This window comes from Haliaeetus leucocephalus, unplaced genomic scaffold, assembly GCF_000737465.1.
Source record: "Haliaeetus leucocephalus isolate CR32 unplaced genomic scaffold, Haliaeetus_leucocephalus-4.0 Scaffold428, whole genome shotgun sequence".
In the NCBI taxonomy this organism is placed as follows: Eukaryota; Metazoa; Chordata; class Aves; order Accipitriformes; family Accipitridae; genus Haliaeetus; species Haliaeetus leucocephalus.
This window is the reverse complement of record NW_010972864.1, coordinates 1,696,178-1,712,863: the sequence shown is the minus strand read 5'-3', so window position 1 is coordinate 1,712,863 and position 16,686 is coordinate 1,696,178. Positions and strand designations below refer to the sequence as shown.

The 16,686-nt window shown below is 40.5% G+C and overlaps 1 protein-coding gene across 1 annotated transcript in view; it reads right to left on the bottom strand.

Annotated features, from left to right (window-relative positions):
- LAMA3 (laminin, alpha 3) overlaps positions 1–16,686 on the bottom strand; it is a 120,241-nt gene that overhangs the window by 75,777 nt on the left and 27,778 nt on the right. Inside the window, exons 8-15 of the mRNA XM_010574408.1 lie at positions 15,071–15,189; positions 10,539–10,629; positions 9,366–9,497; positions 7,553–7,615; positions 4,941–5,075; positions 2,189–2,323; positions 582–719; positions 14–60 (exon numbers count right to left, since the gene is read on the bottom strand). Of these exons, the coding sequence (XP_010572710.1) occupies positions 14–60; positions 582–719; positions 2,189–2,323; positions 4,941–5,075; positions 7,553–7,615; positions 9,366–9,497; positions 10,539–10,629; positions 15,071–15,189 (860 nt within the window). The remainder of the gene's footprint in view (positions 1–13; positions 61–581; positions 720–2,188; positions 2,324–4,940; positions 5,076–7,552; positions 7,616–9,365; positions 9,498–10,538; positions 10,630–15,070; positions 15,190–16,686) is intronic.

The following is a 16,686-nucleotide window of genomic DNA, read 5'->3' as shown; positions in this document are numbered from 1 at the left end:
GTAGAATACTTACGGAATGAGAACCAACACTACCTGAAGGGTCACATTCACTGTTGACACCTTTATGAAATTAAAAAAAAAAACACATTGAAAGATCTTTTGAAAACAGAGCTGCAGAATGTAGTAGTACAGAAGTACAATGCAGCAGGTAACAGTATGAAAGGGCTATTTAACACGGTTACCTTGGAGGGACTCAAACACTTTAAACTTCAAGACCAGCAGAAGACTTTAATAGTGATTTTTCAATGTGTGTTTAGCCTGGTTTAGACTATGCAAAGGTTTGGTACACAAAGTAGTCACTTGGAAAACTATAGCACTAACCTACAGAACTGAGAGATGTTTTCTTAAAGTTGCTGTGCCATCGTCTAAAAAAGGTTTTAATCTTATAGTTCACTTCATGAAATAACATACAGAATGACAAATAAGCTCATCTAATACGTGCTCCTGGTGTGTCCCTCCCTCCCCATGCTTCAGGGGGTTTCTATAAAAGTTTGCACACAGCAGAGTGCCCTGGAGTACCCTGCAATAGAAACGGGGGCAATTCAAATCAGAATGGAGGATTTTTCCCTCAGAAACATTACCTTTGCAGTTGGGGAAACTGTCAGCTGCAGAAAGGCATCTGTCGCACTGTCGCCCCGTGATGCCCGTTTGACACTCGCACTGCCCCGACGTGGGATCACACGTGCCGTGCTGGGAACCGTCGGGAGAGCAGCGGCAAGCTACGTAACAACAAACATAGACAGCGGTGGGAGGGTTCACCCTGTAGGTACCAAGCAACAACCTTCCAAATCTTTAGTACTGTAGAGGTTTTGAATACTATTTGTCTAGAGTGTCCTTCACTTTTACTTCCAATAAACAGCTCACAAGGTCCTCCTATAACTCGCAGGGTCCTCACCCCTGCTTGGAACCTATGAGTTTCAGGTGACCTGTACCAACTTGACATTGTTTTCTTTGTTCTTAACAGAAACAGGTAGGATTATCTGGAACCGCAATAAATCTCTCTTCCTCAACTTCTTTGTCCCATCCTAAGAGCAGGCTTGGTTTTGGCTTTCTCCTTTCTTGATCTTCCCATGGTTACAGAAAGCACAGGGCAAATTCTGTAATTAGACCTGCACTTAAAAATATGATGGCAAAATACAGAATATAAAATTGTATGCCCATCACACCTTTAGAGGTGAGGGCAAAGGAAGCCAGAAGCAAGCTTTGAAATACACCATGCAACAGTCTTACTGCTTCAGATTCCTGCGTAAGGTCTCAGTTGTGCAATGATCTACATACACAGGGTCAATAAGAATAGTGCTACAAAAAAACCAATGCTGCTGCAGCCCAGGGGACTAATCTTTGCTCAGATAGAGTCTAAGGGTGAAATGGTTAATGACAATTATTTTAGTAAAGTAGTAGCCAGTCTCCTAAAGAGAGAGGACAAACCTGCCAGATTATTTTTTGCTGTGGTTGTGGTGATTAGTAATGGCAGAATTCTGAGGATACATTCCTTCTTTAGCACTAATAATCTTTTGATTTCTAGGAAAGAGCAGTCCTGTTCATGATGACCAAGTAGCTTGCTGATTTTAGTGATAGAGAGCAGGTTTCCCTCTGCTTGATGTGAAAAACCTACACACGTTCTAAGCCTAATCAACTGATCCACATGGGCAGGAAAAATTGTTGATATGATGGAAGATTTGCAGAGTTAAGCCCTTCTAGACTAGGATTTATGCTGTAACCTTGGCACATGTCAAGAGCACACACTAACGCACTTACTTAAAAGTTTACAGGACAGTGTATCAAATATTAGAAGCCCAAACCAGTTGAAACATAGCTTATGTTCTGTAATTTGAGTGAGCCAGAACACATAAAGGTAAATTCCCATTGCACAGCCTAAGCTTTAGATTCCATATTTTAAAAGAGAGATACAAGTGCACCAAGGCCAAACATTGCCATGCTCACATTAATCCAACTAGCACAGGAACAGCGGTGATGTGCCAGGCGGGACTACCAGAGTGTGTGCCTGCCAGGAAGCCTGGCCACTGCCTGGATCTTCAGTGTCACTGTTGCCAGCTTTGGATGGAACAGAACTATCATGGTTACATAGATAGTTTTACATGGAAATATATTTGAGAAAGTTTATTTTCTTCTCTATTGCAGAAATAAGAAGGGAACCCCAGTAAAAGGAGCAAAGGCATTTACTCACGCAAGCAGCTGGGATAGCTGTAATAACCTGGAGCGCACTGGTCACATCTAAGTCCAGCATAGTTGCTACGGCACAGACACTGACCTCTAGGACCACATGTATTCTCCACTGAGCCGACAGCATCACAGTTACATTCTGCATAGAGAAAAATAAATAATAATTATCCTGACAGATACATGTCTCAACCAGCAGTTATTTAAAACAGAATTTGCCAAAAAAGTTACCTTTGAATGTAAAGCAATCATGAGGTAAAACCATAATTTTACCACCAAAAATAATTATCCTGAAATAGATGCTTATACTGTAATTGCATCCTCAACCATTGATAATCAGGTTCTTACTGCAATTCTATAATGTACAGTTTAGAGATTTAGTTTGATGCCTCGCAAAATACACGTGTAAGGGACAGAAATCCATCTTACGATGAAAAGAATGTCACATGAGAGAAGTACTTAACATCTTTAAAAAAATAACCTCTGAGAAACAGCATCTACAAAGCTAGGCTAGGTCTAATGGCTAACAACACACTTATTAGTAATGATGCACAAGCACAAGTTCATGGTGCACAAATAAATGATGCACAAGGTAAAAACTGCTGACATCTTAATTTCACAAGCTGGCAAGCAGTGAATTGCAGGAATCTGCATGTAATACATAAGGCACGTTGTCAGACTATAACAAAAGCTATTGTCAGACTATAACAACAAACTTCTCTTGGAGTTATCACTATTTTATGCTAACAGTTCTATCACAGATAAGACATGCTATTTTATTGAAACAATGCTGGATGTTACACAGGGTCACACTTTATAGGTACATGAATGGGAGCCCATCTGGGAATCCCAGCTGCCCAAGGTACAAGCCAACGTGTTGCAGTTAATCACTTGGATTTTATGACTGACAGAAATGGCTGACCAACGGAAGTATAAAACAAACACTGTCTTTCCATTCCATGTTCATGTTCCTGGTTACCCCTTTCGGTTCCTCTTTCTGCTGCAGCCAAGGACATCTGACTTTGCTGTGTTTACTTCAAAGACGCCTGGAAAGACGCAGGGCTTGCTAGGAAGTTAGTATAAGAGGAATACAAATACTGAAGCTTCCAAAAACATCACCTACACTAGAGTCCACCCCCAGCTGAGCATTATATTGCATTCTCTCCTCATTTTAATAATACTGATTTGTTTAAAAGCTTTATTTTGATATCACTCCTATTGAATAAAGCTTCTATTGAGTTCAATAAAGCAAGACCAGAGAGATCAGTTCTAGCTGCAGCAGCCAAAAAGTTATAGATCTACCTTCCTTCTAAAGATGACAACTCCAAACAGGAGTTGCAGGCTGGGCTGCTCACTTTCCACCACAGTTTGCAGCATGATACGTTAGTTTAAGTTTAAACCTGTGGCAGCTTATTTTAACAGAACAAGTTGTGAACTGCAGCAGTTTTGAGTAATCCCACTGACTGTGTTTTCAATTCTTTTTATCTGTCTTTTACAATTTCTTTTTGCATGCTCTTTTAAGGTCTTACGTCTCTTTTCAGCTTTTGGTGTTGAAAGTTCAAACGTATTCAATATGGGTTTGATTTGCTTTAATATTGCTACCTGATCAAGTTCTAAGAAAAAAAAAATATGGTTAGAGTATTTTAAAACCACTGAACAGCATGTACCAACACAGAATCCTGATTTTATGTTTCTCATTAAAAAACGTTCATCTACTCCAGACCATAAAACACAGTCACGTGGTATTTCTTTATTCCACCCATTGTGTTTGGTAACACAACATAATATATCCTTGCAAGGGCATAAAGGAGTCTGCTGTCTATTCATAGGATGTAAACAAGTACGTAAGCCCAAAAGGAAAAGGACTGCTATAGCCAACAACCAAAAATAATGAGAGAGAAGAAAGTAAATCGTAACGTTCTATATGAATCTTGCTAAGCTGTACAGGAAAGTATATACTAGAACTCAGCAATACCCTATATTCTTTCTCACTGTAAAATTCACTAAGGATTAAGGGCCTCTCTCTCACTCACTGCAAAGGCAGACGAAACCTAGGAGCCAGATCGGACTTGATGGATTCCTCATACACACCCAAAACCATTATGATATTCAAGGTTATACTTCATCAGTGCTGATCAATTTTCCTCTCTTGTAAAAGGCAGGCTAGTCCTTGGTGGCAGGTACACTGGTGAAGCCCTGTGGAGATCATTTATGTTTCATGATTACATGAACAGAGGTTGGCTCTGCGCCTGTTGTATGATCTTAAAGTGAGTGAGAAATCACTGTGAAGGGCAAAATGGGAGCTTCTCATTTTCAGATTTACAGGACACACCTTTTACAAGGTACCAGAAGAAGACCCTCTGCTAAAGTAAATTAGTGCTTCGCAGCTCCACTATGCCAGTTCCGTAGCAGTCAAGCATGCTCTGTTGTTGTAGGTCTCCATGTGACAACAGCTTTCAGATCCTTTGGTTATCCGTAAGACAGCTGTGCTGACTGAGGCTATATCAAACCATCTGACCATGCAAAAAAAAGCCTGTCAGAAAAAGACTATATAATTCTTTCCTACTATGGAAACATGCCTGGAGTTAGTGCTTGGAGAATGAGAACGTATGAGGATTTCACTGTAGAGAACAAGAGTCCCTTGCTCATTTATTGCTGTGAACATTGCTTCAGCCACTGCAAAAAGGGTATCTGAAAAGCACTCCAGTCTGCCTGTTCGGGGGCCTCTTTGATGCTGTACATGCGACCGGCAGCCTTACCTGGACAGGCAGGGAAAGAGTGGTGGCCAGGCTGACAGCTGTCACACTGAAGTCCAGCCACCCCAGAGCGACAAAGACACATCCCGAGAAAATCGCAGACTTCAGGCTGGGTACCCGCCACATTACATTCGCACACTGCAAACAAGAAAAGACATTTCAGAGGCAGCCTCTGCACAGGCTCTCTTCTTTTATCTTTCTTTAAATAAAAAAAAAAAAAGAAGAGAAAAAGCAACTCCCTGATGCTCAACAGGACCCAAATCCTCCCATCAGATTTGATTCACAACAGCTTTTATTGATTGCCCACATCAGTAGTAATTCAGTATCGAGAGAGACATTAATGGAAGAGCAAAAGAGTCTGGCTCAAAGTGACTACTGGGTCCGGTATCAGTGTTGCAGCGCTACACTTAGCCTGTCCCCACTCAGAGTCTGATTTATTGATGCCAAGTGGTATGCCAGCTATTGAAAGTAGTTCCATCCTTTTTTAAGACTAAAATGAAACAATTTATGGTTTTGATTTACAATCTCAGGTGGGAGGCGTTAATAAAATGCCTAAAAAGACAGTGCAGAGATGGTTAATAAAGTTTAAAACCAGTCAGTTTTCTAGTATTGATTAGAAAGGGCAGCCTGGCGCATCAAGTGAGGTTGCAAACTCAAATTAAACACAAATATTTTTTTTTAAAAACAAGGATAAGTAACAGAAATATTCCCAAAGATATTCTAAATTTCATCATTGTTACTAAATCCAACTCCAGACTGGAGTCTGACAGCTACATCACACAGCAGATGGCAATGAAGAAAACAGGGGCATTTTTAAACAGAAATCTCCCCTCATCATGTTTTTCTTCTTCTTCTTCGATTTCTGTGATTTTTGGGAGAGACCCTTATGAACACATCTCCGTGGCAAAAGAATTTCATCCCTCAGTATAAAACTTGGGTCTGTATTTTGGATACACTTGCTGAAACGGAATGTTTGGCTTACCCTGGCAGAAGGGGTAATGAAAATACCCAGGTGCACAGGTATCACAGGAAAACCCCTGAAATCCAGTTTGACATCTGCACTGTCCAGTATGTACATCGCAGTCACCGCCCAGCACTCCTGCACCGTGACACTGGCATGCTGAAGAGCACATTTGTAAAGAAAATATTTGTGGCATTACAATCTTAAAGTTCCTGTTTCACTTGGAAGCCGAAGGCTGGCATTTATGCCAGCGCGCAGGCTCCAAGCATCAAAGAAACTACGGCACTTACACAGACACTGGGGGCCAAAATACCCTGGTTTGCAGCCATCTTCGAGTTACAAAAGGAAAGGGAAAGAAAGAAAGGAACGAAGTTAGTGCATAAAATCATGCAACTCCTCGTATTTTGCAGAGAAAAACAGATCAGTGCTTAGTAATTATTACTCTTGAACCGACGAAATTATCTGTATGACCCTTAAACGCAAAACTCATTTAAAAAAATAATAATCTGTAATAGAGCTTAGTCTGTCAGCGCAAATTTACAACTTCTACAGACACAGAAGCTTCCACTTAGAGGCAGCTGCCTTTCTTATGCCTTCAGACTCAGATGCTACTCAATGAAAATATAAATAGCTCAAGATCTGTTTTCTCCTGTTCATTTTTATTCATTTTACTTTGGAGTTTTCTTTCTTCTTCTTTTTAAAAATATACGATAGAAGGGGATATACGACAGAGCACACCCAGAGGTCTGCCAGGGCAATTATTTTGGATGCTGGACGAAGGAGATAAGTGGTACAGGAGTCTGAGGCTTTGTGGGCTGTGACGCAACTGCAGACACTTTCAAGAAAACAATTGGGACTTGTAAATACATACATGGATTTGTACTGTCTGCTTATATCTAAGTGTCTGCTACATTCACAGACAAAAACACTTTTTCATTTTCATAAACTCCAGTTCTATTAAAGCTATTAGAAATAAAGGGGAAGAATGTTGATTTTAGGATACAAAAAAGGGTTTGAGGTTTTTTTAAAGTTATTAATCCTGAAGTATGTATGTGCTTATGCACTAGCTGTGATGATGTCTCCATTCTGCAGGATAATAATATATACTAAAAAGTATAAGCCCACTGAGGGAATAATTGTATGGATTTCAGGCAGCTTTGCAGTGGGCTAAATAAGAAATATGTAGCTCGCTCAGAAATCAAAGTCCTTCACTGCCAAGGGCAATGTACAATTTGCCAGGTGCAAGGGGACAGTCCAGAAGCAGAGGCCAGTTAGCCTTAAGGAAGAGATTTACACCGCAATGCAGCTGACAAGTTGTACATGTCAGAAAGTCTTGATGGATATGTTCATAAGAGCACCAAACAAGACGGTCAGCCTCTTCTGCAGATGTTTGCCGGAGGCTGGTCAAATATATTTTGATCCATAACTCTTCCTGAAACTAGCCTACTAAACTGTTTAATACAAACATGACAGTAAAATGAACTTCTGGCAAGAATAAAAGCTCTCTGAAAGACAAATACCAACAGTGGCAAAATTACTACATAAATCTCCATGAAAGACCAGGCACCACCAAAACAGCGAACAATAGCAACACAGGGAAAAACAGTGAAATGGGGGGCCGGGGTGGGGGGTGGGGGGACCACCAAGAACTTGCCGATTATGTCGCCAGCCATAGCATCTCTTGGATTGGGAGAAGTAAAAGGATATACAGGAATACCTTTAAAACAAAAGAAACAGTGAAGTGTATTTGAAACAGACACATTTATTTCATTATGACAAACAATGAAGTCATCTCCTGTCAATACAGAGAGCATGATATTCGCATGACTCTAGTAACCAACTTTGGCTTAGTTTTCTTTCAGTTAGGAACAGGATAAGAAACATTTTACTTTTGATCTCCAATTCAGGTACAGACATCCCTTCTCAAAAGAACAGTATGAAAGCCCAGACACCATTTGGAAATGCTACCAGGTTGCTTCCCTGCTTCCTACCCTTTTGTACAGAAAGCTTTCTCATGCTAGACAGTGTATGAGAGCTATCTAGGGAGCTCCGTATTTATTTCACGTTTTCTGCTTCCAGCTGAAGGTCCATCTCCTGCTATTTAGCATTATCACTCGCTGCCTGAACTGCCAGAATTCATGACGTGTGTGGTACATCTGAGGAGCTTTTTATCTGAGAATCTTTCCAAAGTTGATGAGCTACAAACATCAGTGGGACTTAGAACAAGGTCCACCTGAGCTGAACTTACTTAAAAATGTTGGATTACAAACAAGAGGATACATGAGGTGTCATAATCTAGAATGCACTGTACAGAGAGGATTTATTCTAACAGAGCCATTGAATTCAAACAACATTCAATTTTTTACAGTTTTTTTCCTTTGTTTTGTATTATTTCCTTCTTCCATTTTTATCATGGTACTTCTCTTTTAGTCAGACCTCAAATCTTGCCCCAGAACAACACCTGTTTTAGTAACTGCCAGAAACATACTTCTCCTGAGGGCACAAATCATCCCACTGATGCATTTTTAGAATCCGATCATGGAGCTTTTATGTGGCAAACACAATCCTGATGTTGCATTTTCTTCCCAGGTATTTTATATATAATTTGTTTATGGGGAAAGCATTTAATTTTCTGAATTCCCAGCACTTAATATGAATGTCCTTATTTTAAAGTAAAAATCTAATTTTCAATTAATCAATTGCATTAGATAAATGGAAGCACTCAGCAGTTTTGTGTCACATCATTTTTTCTAATGTGTTTATTTTCTTTGGATTTACAAACAGCTTTCCTTCAACCACTTCTTAAAAAAATCTGAAAAAACCTGGAACCCTTTCTTCAACAACATATCTGCACCTACCCACAGTCCAGCAAAAAGAAGAGAGCATAGCTGAGAGCCTTAAGCTCTGCCAGGAGGACCTTTCCAACATTACACAGGCACTATTTTAGAATTACTCTTATTTATGTTAGAATAATCTTTATTTATTTTAGAATCCTCTGCAAGCCCACAAGCTTTGTTTATCAGGGATGCAAGTTCCAAATCCTAGGAGGTGTCAAGGAGAACACATAACCATTTTCTCCCCTCTCTCTCACTACAGTCATGTTCCATTTCCCAGTCCAAGCGGTCTTTATGCCTAAAGACCCTGAGATACGTTTGAACAATTTGTCCAGGGCTTTAGAACTGAAATTCATGACTTACGGAGACATAGGCGGTAGCCTCTCTGAAGATGTCTTAAATTAACTCAGAATTGTGAGAATGCAGCACAATCTATTTGATTTTCAAGTAAACATTGTTTTGTAAAGTAAACAAGACTCTCTTCAGTATTATGACAATTGATTTATGAGAACATGTAAACATGTGAAGCTGAAATGCCAGATGTTTTAACCAAGTCAAGTGTCATGAAAACAGCTAATTCTTTAATGAGCATTTAAAATAAAGGAAGAGAGTCATTTTTATTTGCATACTTACGGACACAAAATGGATAATCATAGAATCCATCAGCACAGCGTTCACAGTTTTCTCCCTGGAAATTCTGCTTACAGAAACAGCGGCCAGACCCTTCCTCACAGCCCTCTGCACGCTCCGAGTTACAACTGCAGGCTAAGTAAGTATCAGCAATTAGGCACTTTTTGGAAAATAGTTAATTTGCCTTTTACAGCAGTGTACTATGGCATTATAATAGCATCACATTCGCAGTTGTGTATGTCTCATTATTTAAAGAATTAACATTTGCATACTGTCTCATATTTTCCAAGTACTCTATATCACCAATTAATATTTGTGATATCCCTTAGAAGTAAGGCCTATATTATTTTCTTAGAGTCTTTAATTTTTTTTAATTCAGAAAGCTGCATGTTATACTCCACAGCACTGCAGCAACTATCTTTTCTGTGGCTTCTGCTCATCTCTCTCCGAGGTCTAGGCTAAGTACCACGCTCCATCCACCTTCCCTTATACATCACGTGCAACATTACGGCAGCACACCACAGTTCTGTTGACTTTCCATTCATTTCAATACCCAAATACAGCAAACCATAGTTTCCTCCTACCTGTCACAAGGCTCCTTCAGCCTGTGTGTAATCCAACTCTTATCTCTTGCCTATACTCAGTTCTTCCTTTTTAAATGTTATATTAGTAATTATCCTATTGCATTATTTATTAGATGTTAGGTTCAGCATTGCATAAAGCAGGAGTAGTGAACCTTGCGACCTTTTGAGCTATAGAATAAAATTTTTACGTGACCAAGAGCCAAAGGATACCTCACATGTACATCAGAGAGCTAAGAGAAGCAAGGTCATGGGGGTAGGAGATGAGAGTGGCTTCCTAGAACTCATGCCAGCTCACTGTGGGGTATGTAGCAGCACCCCAGGCTTACGTGACCCTATCTCCTCAGCAGCCTTTTCTGCCTTACTTCCTCCTATTGTCCTGCTGCTGGTCTGAAGCTTTAGGCTCATATGACACATAAGTTAAGAAGCGTGTAAAAGGGTCTAAAGCAACACAGAAAGTCATTTGCAGTTGCTCTCCAACATCTTTTGGCCACTCTTTCATTTTTCCTCCCCAAAAGAGGCATCCCTTGCCATTATAGCAAAAAAAAACCCCAAGCCACTACCATGAGAAGATGCTTAATGGAGAAGGACTCACGTATACAGCCATCAGGAGCTCTCGCTGGAACACCATAAGGACGATAGTAACCTCCTGCACACTTCTCACAGTTAATACCAGCTGTGTTATGCTGTGCAAAATAAAACAAAAGGAGAATATGAGATAAAAAGGGGAACTTGGAAGAATTAACATACAATAAAATCCTTTACACTGTTTCTATAGGATCAGCACAGGAAAAAAGTAGAATATGACTGCAATAAAGACAGCATTCATCATTTGCTGTTCTTTAATCACCTGTTCTGTACAGATTTCTTTATCACTATATTCTCACATAAAGCAGATGAATTTTATCTTTAAAGCATGATAAAAAAGAGCTGTTTTAACAAAAAAAAATTAAATCTAGGAAAAAAAATCTGTTTTCTCTATCATGATATTTATCTCTTTTCATACTATTTTCTTATCATAACGTATACACTGTTCAAGCAAATGCATCATTCATTTTTCCTCATACTATATATTGCTCTTCTGAATACCCTATGTCTAAGATTGTGCAGCAAAGCTCTGCTCCGCGGTGATGCAGCAGGAGCACACAGCAGTGGTGGCACATACCAGTTGAGTAAATCACAGTCACGAGGCATCCTGGCGAGCTCGTAGTCTCTTGAGCAGGGAACTGGAGAGGGAAGCTTTGTCCTGGAGCAACCAAAGCAGCTTCCCCCAGCTCCCACTCACTGTTTAGTTCCTCCTTAGGGAGTGTTGCAATTCAGGGCTGAGCAGGGACCCAGCATTTAGCGGAAGGACTGGTGGGGCAGTTCATGAGCAGGGCACCCAGGAGGCTGCTGGGGCTGCTGCTCGTGGTTGGCGCTCTCAGTTTGCGCAGCAGTTTTGGGTTCTGCTTCCAGCTCTGCTGGGAGCCTCCTTAGCATCTTCAGATCTGAGCTACTGCTGGGAAAGGCTGATGCTAGATCAGGGAGGGTGATGCTCACATCGCACAGTGGACGGAGACACAGCAGTTGTTGCAGCACTTAGCATTGCAGGAGAACAGAGGGGCCCAGCATCTCTGCTCAAGGCTGTGCAGGGCTACTTGGACATTGCGCAGCGTTGGTCTCAACACACTGCAGGGCATATTCTTCAGAGACTACTGGTGCTAACTCCTGTGACACATCAGAGTCTCCACCCCAGACAGCTCCAGGAGGTGGATGCCACTGTCCAGGTCTGAGGCTATAGAGAGTGCCTGGGCCTCTCCCTGGGGCTCGGGGCAGGTGATGAACCTGTGCAGAGCTTGAGGGTAAGGGTCAGAGGACAGACCAGCACAGCTGATATTGCAGTAGGTGTCTGTTACCTGAGCAAGAAGGCAAATGAAGCCTTCATTAGGGAACTAGACAAAGCTTTGTTACTCACAGATGACTTTAACCACCTGAGTATCTGCCAGAAGGGCAATGCACCTGGGTGCAAGCAATCCAGAAGTTATTTCGAATGTATCAAAGACAATTTCTGGATGTAGAGGTTCATGAACCAGTTAGGGGAGATGCTCCATTCAAACTGACACCCTCTACCAAGGAAGAACATGTGAAGGTTGAGGGCAGCCTTGGCTGCAGTGACCCCAAGACTGTGGATTTTAAGCTGCTGAGACAAGTAAGCAAGACACATAGCAGAATTACAGTCCTGGGCTTCAGAAAAGCATATTTTGGCTTGTTCAGGTATCTGCTTGGCGAGATCCTGTGTGAAACTGCCCTGGAGGGGAAAGTGGACCAGGACACCTAGTTGATTCTCACGCGCAGCCTCCTTAGAACAAGAACAGTGCTTTCCAATGTGCCGAAAGTCAAGCAAGTATGGCAGAAGGCCAGCACAGATAAATACAGAGCTCCTGATTCATCTCAAACTCAAAAAGAACGTACATGGAAGGTGGAAGCAGGGACAGGCTACTTGGTGGCAATACAAAGACACTGCCCACACATGTAGGAGTGGAGTTAGGAAAGCCAAAGCTTAGCTAGAGTTAAAACTAACAAGGGAAGTGAAGTGCAAGAAGACAGGTTTCTAGGAGTACCTCAGCAGCAAAAGAAAAGATAATGGGAGTAGGGGCCCATTGCTCAGTGGGGAAGGAGATCCAGTGAGCAAATCGTCTTAGAACACACGAAGGACAGGAAGGTAATTGGACGTATTCAACGTAAATTTACCTAGGGCAAAGTATGCCAAATCAACCTCATTGATCTCTGTGGTAAGATGACTGGTGATGTGGACAAGGGGCAAGCAGAGCCACCAAGATGGTGAGGGACTGAAGCACATGACATCCAAGAAGAGGGTGAGACAGCTGTGTCTCTCCAGCATTAAGAAGAAAAGGGAGAACTTACTGCCATGTACAACTGCCTGATCAGAGGATACAGAAGGGATGGAGCCAGACTCTTCTCAGAGGTGCACAGCAATTGGATGACAGGAAACAGGCACAGATTGGAACTTGGAAAATTCCAATTAGGTATTAGGGTAAAAAATTTATCATGAAGGTGGTCAAACACTGAAACAGGTTGCCGTGAGTGGTTGTGCAATCTCCGCCCTTGGAGGTGTTCAAGGCTTGACTGAACAAGTCCCTGAGCAACGTGATCTAATTAGACCTGCTCTGAGTAGGGGGTTGGACTAAGTGATTTCCAGAGCTCCCTTATTATCAGACTCTAAAGAAACTGAATCTATCTTTGTATGCAACATTTCAATTCTATCACTTCTTTGTTCAGGCATCCATTCCTAACACTTTTTTCCCTGACACAAACAGAAAAAGTAAATTAAAATCCATATGCTTTATCCATGAAAAAAAATGCTATAATTAGATTTATGGTAAACTCATTTAATCCAGCATAACTTCCACAAAATTAGGTTACAAACAATTAATATCAGTCATATAACCAGGACTCATAGATTTAGATTAATTTTGCTCTTTTCTATCCTGGAAGCAATATAAGAGAAATGTTCTTTCATGAACAAAGAGCTGACAGGAAGGACCAACATGATAAATCTTACCAGACTTCATGAACAAAGTTCTGCACAAAAATGTAAATTCGAAGACAAAGAACATTTCTTCTACTCATGCTAGTAAAAATTACTCTCTTCTGACTGCCTTTTGCACATTATCTGATTATATTGTGGCAATAAGATGGAAAATATACCCTATAAATGTTACTGGTTATTTCCTTTTTTTTTTGTTGTTCCTTAAATACAGCTATATTTTTAAATGCACAGCATGGTAATATATAAATCATGATGCATAGGTTTCATAGGAACATAGGCTTGATGATAATTTTCCCTCTGAATTACATTCTGGTCAGCTGCTTGTCATCGTACTTCAGATGACTTGACAACAAAAGGAAGACAGACTTCCAAATAAGTCTGGCTGTATTGAACCCTGAGATCACTGAACCAATGAATAATTCAGGTTGTAAGGGACGTCAGGAGGTCAGGTGGTTCAGTCCCACTCAAAGCAGAGATAAGTCCAAGATTAGATCAAGTTGATCAGAGCCTTGTGTGATCTTTCCTGATAGTAATTAGCCAGAGTAGAACAAAAGTTACTCAGGATGAGAGACATTCTTTCTCTTTCCAAGAACACGTTACCCATTTATGACAGATACAGTGTAAAGTCTCTGATTCCAAACATACATTTGTTGATTCAATCCCACTGAGCCTGTAAGACAGTTATGGGGCTGGAGCATGTGACATCTAAGGACAAACTGAGAGAATGGCTTTGGCTGGCTTGGAGAGGAGATGTTCAAGGAGGGTAGAGGTACCTAGTGGCAGTTTTCCTCTACCTAAGAGTGGGTCACACAGAAGACAGAGCCAACTCTTCTCAGACATGCACAGCAAAAGGACAAATGCCAACTGTCACAAGTTGCAATTGGGGAAATTCCTACTGAATAGTAACAAAAATCTCTTTACCATGAGAGCAATTAAGTGCTGTAAAAGATTACCCAGAGTCTGTGTAATCTGCATCCTCGGAAGTTTTCAAAACTCAGCTGGACGTTTCTCAGTGCAACCTGATATAGCTTTGCATCTAGCCTTGGTGTGAGTGGAGCACCAGTCTAGCTGACTTCCAAAAGTCCCTTCTATGATTCTGTGCTTTTTCAATACCTATAAGCTTCCTTCTTGGTATAGCCTATGCCCTCCTTTACTTCTGCCGACGAGGGAGAACCCTCTGTGTTTTGCTGCAGTAAGGAACCAGCTGGCCTGAGCTGGAATTTTATTTGGTTACTTTTACTTCCTTCTGTTAAGCAGGGTAATGGCAGAGTTTGTAATAACAGGAAAGAGAATTTCTGTAGTTGATTTAATTGTCGCATTGTGTGGCTTTATTTGAATCACACAGGACTGAGCATAAATACAATTTATATGTATCTTTTATACATTAACAAGCAATGTTGTACAATGTAAATTATTTTCAGACACCTTTTTTCCGGCTTTGAGTACAAATAACACCACCAGAGAAATGGAGCTATCTAGACTGATCAGCCTCCAAACTATTAGTGTGGACACAGTCCCACTTCAGCAGCCCTTCTTCAAATATCACTTATTTAAACTGACCAAAATGACCTTTTTACCTGGCAATTAATGCAGACTCCTCCACCTTCATAATGCCCATGGATGTTTAAGCTTTCTCGACAGCGATCAACATCAGCATCATAGTAGCAATCAGTGGCATGTCCATGGCAATTGCAGGCTAAAAAAGTAATATTGCAAGTCAGCTTTCCTTATAATGCTGGAATTCAGTAATGTAGCAGAGGTGAAAAAGAAGCTAAGATTTTTTTATGTATACATACACTCAGGTATGTTTGAGTATGCTCAAATGCACATATTTACCTGTCAACAACTAGATTTTCATACTAGAAACATGGTAAGATCATGTAGACATGAAGAAAACATGCTGCTAGGCTTATCAGAGGAGGCTACAGTTGTACCATCTCAAAACTATATATTTATGCATAAATGCAGAACTAGGAAGCTCCAGAAGAATAGTCTCAGCAGTTTTTAAAAATTATCAAAAACATGTTCAAATGCTTACTCTATTTTTCCACGTCTAAAAAATATACCTGGGCTGAAGCTGTATGCACTAAATCTTTATTTAAAATAAACAATTATATATAAGATATACACATTTGAATAAAAAGATCTACACCAAAGAACTCTCATACTCAGCCGTAGATACAGATATACCAGCAAACTTGGCTATACATTTAGCCAGCTGCTGTCTTCTGAATGGAGAAGTTTTAAGTACAAGTTCATTCTATTTCCTGAGAATTGTGGATTCAAAAAGAAGTATGGTATTAAGAACAATAATACCACAACCAATAATAATATATTATTATTATTATCTAGAAAAAGATAGAATTAGGTGACTGAGATAACTCATTTCCCCAGTGTATGGTTGTTTATAGTCTCAGCTGTGATAAATTTACTTTAGGTGGCTTGTGGTTAGCTCCTTTCCTTTTCCCTTCTGTTAAGCCAAACAAAGGTAACAGCTGAACGCACAGTGGCTCTGAATCCATCTCTCTACATACATGTTCTGCTACACTTTTAACTCCTTCTGACAGATGTTAATATTGCAGTGCTCAGAAGAGATTGAGAGATACCTGTGAGGCTTTGCCTGCAGGCACATCAGCCTCTCAGATGCCTCAGCCTAGGAAGTTCGCCTATTGAAAACATCTGAGATACATCCACTGATATATCCACCTGTGGCCTTGTACACTCATCAGCTGGCTTCACCAATCTCCTTACATCAAGGTGGGAGACCTAAATCCCGAAAAGCCTTTGCTGTTTTACCTGTGGCAAAAAGGCCTAGCAATATAAATCCCAGAGCCAGCCCAATGTCTATGCCTTGCTTGCAGAAGAGAATTAACCTGAAAAACAGCTCCGCACTTTGAATAGTTCCTGCAAATACAGTTTGAGTAAAGGGTGATGGATTTACCCAGAAAATAATTTATCTAAATTGCTATAGATCAGTTACTTGTATCTCATCTTAGTTAAAACTAATCTCTGCCCATTGGTCGTGTAAAGCTCTGCCTGTCTCCACTGAAATCTTCTAGAACAATAATATAATTCTGAGTAGGAACCAACCATAATAGCAAGCAAACAGAATAAATCAAAGGACAGGACCATGGTTTTGCCATAAACTCATTCTATGATGTCCTTTTTTTTCTGATCCTAACTTCTTTCCTCA